Consider the following 5,466-nt stretch of genomic DNA (forward strand, 5'->3'; position numbering starts at 1 on the left):
AATCAATTGTATTGAACTATCTGTATAAAATTGAAGGGAAATCAGCTGTATTGAACTATCTGTATAAAACTGAAGGGAATCAGTTGTATTGAACTATCTGTATAAAACTCAAGGGGAATCAACTGTAATGAACTATCTGTATAAAACTCAAGGGGAATCAGCTGTAATGAGAGCTCTATATAAAACTGAAGGGGGAACAGCTGTAGTGAATTATTTGTATCAGCTGTAGTGAACTCTGTATAAAACTCAAGGGGAATTTGCTGTAGTGAACTCTCTGTATAAAACTCAATGGGAATTTGCTGTAGTGAACTCTCTGTATAAATCTCAAGGGGAATTTGCTGTAGTGAACTCTATATATAAAAGACAAGGGGGAATCAGCTGTAGTGAACTGTACGTAAAGGGGAATTAGCTCGTAACTTGTATTTTAAATCCGTAAGAATCCATAAGTATACCACGAAGTTATAAGAAGTAAAAGTATATAGACTACATGTAAACATTTCAAAATTTACTAAATAAAATCCGTCAATAAACATATTTAATGTTTAACGTGAAAACGAAACAGAATACACCTTTTTTAAACGAGAAAGTAACGTTATCTACGTTACATTTTTTCTAAGTTAATTCTCAACTGTAATAGTGTAGTGGTACTTTAAAAACTGACCACTGAATTACTCGAAATGCGATGCCTTTGGTCATATTCTGATAGAACGTCTTCAGGTGCTTGTCTGCGAAAAATTCATTATGACAGTTATTAGACTAAAATTCTTGTGTTTTCCTCGTCTTCTCAATGATGATTGTCTTTAAAAGGAACAACTTATTTAAATTGTATGTATTATATCTAGTTTATTGGCAGTTAAGAAACGAAAGAAGACAAAAATAATAGATTAAGCAAGTTATCTAAGAGATTTTTTTAAAATTATTTTCAGACTTATTGCAGCACGCATGCGCTTACAAAATCGGCGGTTCTGTCTTGTTTCTCACGAACACACATTTAAGTAAAACGCAAAGTTGCAATAAAAACTTATGTGTTCCAATTATTGAGGTGTTGGTCATAAAGAGAAAACATAAAATACGTGTTTGCTGTTCCGCTCCTATGTTTATAACAGACAAATTGCCGTCAGGAAATAAGTTATGAACTCGACACAGACACACTGGTTGTTAGGAAAGTCGAATTTGTTGGGTAATTACAAGATCTAATACAGTGTACCATATTTACTTGACCAAGATGACGTATTTGTTATGAACGTGACAAGAAACATTCATTAGTGTCCTTTCTTGTCACGTTCATAACAAGTACGTCATTCATTAGTGTCCTTTCTTGTCACGTTCATAACAAGTACGTCATTCATTAGTGTCCTTTCTTGTCACGTTCATAACAAGTACGTCATTCATTAGTGTCCTTTCTTGTCACGTTCATAACAAATACGTCATTCATTAGTGTCCTTTCTTGTCACGGCCATAACATATACGTCATTCATTAGTGTCCTTTCTTGTCACGTTCATAACAAATACGTCATTCATTAGTGTCCTTTCTTGTCACGTTCATAATAAATACGTTATTCATTAGTGTCCTTTCTTGTCACGGTCATAACATATACGTCATTCATTAGTGTCCTTTCTTGTCACGTTCATAACAAATACGTCATTCATTAGTGTCCTTTCTTGTCACGTCCATAACAAATGTCCACCAACTCAAAGTTCAGGTGAGGACAAAAGGTCACTAACTCAAATTTACCATTTATCCATTCTTTTATTGTCACAAAAAACAACAAGGAATGTAGAGTTAGGTTTACTTGAAGGACAACTAACGAATATGATGTTTTAATTTTTAATAAATGATCAGGATATACCCAAAGATATCATTATGTAATAGACTATAAGTTGGTAATATCTGAGGTGGGGTTCTGTAACGCTGTTGTTTTACAGATTCTTGCGTCCACGTCAAGTGCTCCAGTGGAAAAGTTTGTAGTCTGAGAAAAGGAAAACCAATTTGTGTCTGTAGACCAAAATGTCCGAAGAGGAAGCGAAAACTGGGAGCTGTTTGTGGTAATGATGGCAACACGTATAAACATGTTTGTAAATTACTGAAAGTCGGCTGTAGAAAGAACACAAAATTAGAAGTGGCCTATTTCGGTTCGTGCCAAGGTTAGTATACTAGTACATAATATCTAAATAAACCAGTATTTTTACTTAAAACTATCGACTTTCTGACAAATCTCAAACTTAACGGTTGTTTTTGTTCCTTATCTCTTGTTTTATTAACATGAAAGGTGCTGGATAACTAGCTACTACTTGGTTGTTCCCTATCTGTTTTATTAACATGATGGTGCTAGATATGTAGCTACTACTTGGTTGTTCCCTATCTGTTTTATTAATATAAAGGTGCTAGATAACTAGCTACTACTTGGTTGTTCCCTATCTGTTTTATTAACATGATGGTGCTAGATAACTAGCTACTACTTGGTTGTTCCCTATCTGTTTTATTAACATGTAGGTGCTAGATATCTAGCTACTACTTGGTTGTTCCCTATCTGTTTTATTAACAGGATGGTGCTAGATATCTAGCTACTACTTGGTTGTTGCCTATCTGTTTTATTAACATGAAAGGTGCTAGATATCTAGCTACTACTTGGTTGTTCTCTATCTGTTTTATTAACATGATGGTGCTAGATAACTAGCTACTACTTGGAATCAATAAAAATATTAATAAACTAAATATCCAGTAGTATAAGTTTTAGTGTAATTGGAGATATTGTATTTACTAGCGTTTTAATATAATTGAATAAGAATATTTAATTAAATATGTTGGAACACACACATTTTCCACTAACTTATATTGTAATCTTCTCTAATTTCACGATGACGACAAACTCTATAATTTGAATAACTTCTTTCATTTGGATATAATAGTTATGGTTCTTCTTGCTTTACTGACATTTGTTAATTGTTGAAACAGACAACAGCTGTCAGAACATCATATGTTCAGGGAAGAAGACCTGCCTGCTCGACCAAAACTTTGAACCCCACTGTGTTCACTGCAGAAATAACTGTTCAGCGAAACGGAGATATGTCTGTGGCTCCAACAATGTTACTTATTCCAGCAGGTGTACACTGAGGAAAGCTGCATGTTTCAAAGGAATGGCGATAAAAGAATCTTATAGAGGGCACTGCAAAGGTATATCTCAGCAAAATAATGAAAATTATAAAAAAATGTACACACAGAACATTTGGTTACTCGAAGTATTGAAGTGTGTATCACTGTAAATACAATACAGTTTGTTAATCACAGCAGTAAAGTGTGTATCACCTGTAGGTACAATATAGTTTTATAAACAGTGTAGTGAAGAATGTATCACCTGTAGGTACAATACAGTTTCATAAACAGTGTAGTGAACAATGTATCACCTGTAGGTACAATACAGTTTCATAAACAGTGTAGTGAAGAATGTATCACCTGTAGGTACAATACAGTTTATAAACAGTGTAGTGAAGAATGTATCACCTGTAGGTACAATACAGTTTTATAAACAGTGTAGTGAAGAATGTATCACCTGTAGGTACAATACAGTTTTATAAACAGTGTAGTGAAGAATGTATCACCTGTAGGTACAATACAGTTTTATAAACAGTGTAGTGAAGAATGTATCACCTGTAGGTACAATACAGTTTTATAAACAGTGTAGTGAAGAATGTATCACCTGTAGGTACAATATAGTTTTATAAACAGTGTAGTGAAGAATGTATCACCTGTAGGTACAATACAGTTTATGAAAGTGCGCTATGTTTGGAAGTGATTACGAAAATGACATCAATAACATTTTGATAAAAATGAGTGAACAAAAAGTAAACTTAGATGGCAAATAGACAAAGACAATCCTTTTATTTTGTGACTAGAGATGTTTGTAAAGTACATAAACGTGTTTTGTTTTTACCTAAAATCTTCAACTCCTACTCTCCTCGATATATTCTACTCTGAGTGAGTAATTTGGTCTTCAACCTAAACTATACTCTGGGATTTTTCCTATGTGGATAATACGCTTTCGATTTGGATCAAACAGATTCGCTGCTGATATTCCATTGCAGTTAATGTGGGGATAATTAAATCTGAATGACTTTATAAAGTTTAGTTTATGAAGTTTACACTTTTAGGTTTAAGATTTATTTCGACACTTTTGTGAGAGAAGTCTGTTTGTAAGTAAGCACAAAGCTACACAATGGGCTATCTGTTCTCTGCCCACCACGGGTATCGAAACCCGGTTTCTAGCGTTGTAAGTCCGCAGACATGACGCTGAGCCACTGGGGGGGGGGGCTGTGAGAGAAGTAATGATAGCAGTTTGGGGACAAGTTATTCGAGCAGTAAATGATCTGTTGTAAGCTGGTTAAAAACTGGTTCTAAGCCTTGTTATAAAATGTCTTAACTCCAGCTGTTTTGTTTCCGCATTCCTCGTATTGTGTATATTGCGATTCTAAGGCTGGAATATTTTATTCAGATGCGTATATTTTCAGGAAATATTTTTCAACGAGATATACACAAGGAAATGAGATTAAGAATGTTAAAGTAACTTGTAAAGACGTAAGATCTATTTGCATGTTCTTCAAAGTTGGAAAGGACGTTCTTGTGCTTCACGTACTTGGAAAGTTTTTGATTTTGAAACAATCTATTTGCATGTTCTTCAAAGTTGGAAAGGACGTTCTTGTGCTTCACGTACTTGGAAAGTTTTTGATTTTGAAACAATCTATTTGCATGTTCTTCAAAGCTGGATGGGTCTGTCTACCGCTGGTCTGAAGTCCTTAAACTAAACTCTACAATAAGTGGTTAGTGGGACAGACCCATCCAACTTTATTGTAGAGTTTAGTTTAAGGACTTCAGACTAGCGGTAGATGGTAACAGCGCCGGACTTTCGTCTGAACAGCAGGTTTCCTCAAAGTGAACACCAGGCGCTACTTCAAACTGAGAGAACCCCAACGTAATTAACCTATACAGAGATCCCCATAGTCACCCCCCCCCCCACTAATCAGCCTATTAATTTATACAGAAAACGCCGAATTTCTCCCTGTCTATACAGAGATGATTGTCTCCCTCTACTTGACCATGGCTAACGTCGCTTACGATAATAAGGGGGTTGAGAACCTGTCTTCTGACCGTACAGACATTCCATTACCGTTGACTCACGTTATAATCAACACCTTTGTATGTACCATTACTTGCCAGGTAAACGGAACTGGGTCAAGAAAATAAATAGCTATATATGTTATGGTGGTTGTTACATACCACAACAGAACAAGTTTTATATGTTATGATGGTTGTTACATACCACAACAGAACAAGTTTTATATGTTATGGTGGTTGTTACATACCACAACAGAACAAGTTTTATATGTTATGGTGGTTGTTACACACCACAACAGTACAAGTTTTATATGTTATGGTGGTTGTTACACACCACAACAGTACAAGTTTTATAT

At 35.0% G+C, this 5,466-nt stretch overlaps 1 protein-coding gene across 1 annotated transcript in view; it reads left to right on the top strand.

Annotated features, from left to right (window-relative positions):
• The window catches only part of LOC106474428 (follistatin-like), a 31,925-nt gene that overhangs the window by 23,414 nt on the left and 3,045 nt on the right, over window positions 1-5,466 (top strand). Inside the window, exons 3-4 of the mRNA XM_013935120.2 lie at window positions 1,927-2,145; window positions 2,957-3,175. Coding sequence (XP_013790574.2) covers window positions 1,927-2,145; window positions 2,957-3,175 — 438 coding nt within the window. The remainder of the gene's footprint in view (window positions 1-1,926; window positions 2,146-2,956; window positions 3,176-5,466) is intronic.

This window comes from Limulus polyphemus, unplaced genomic scaffold (genome assembly GCF_000517525.1).
Source record: "Limulus polyphemus unplaced genomic scaffold, Limulus_polyphemus-2.1.2 Scaffold7211, whole genome shotgun sequence".
NCBI classification, from domain to species: Eukaryota; Metazoa; Arthropoda; class Merostomata; order Xiphosura; family Limulidae; genus Limulus; species Limulus polyphemus.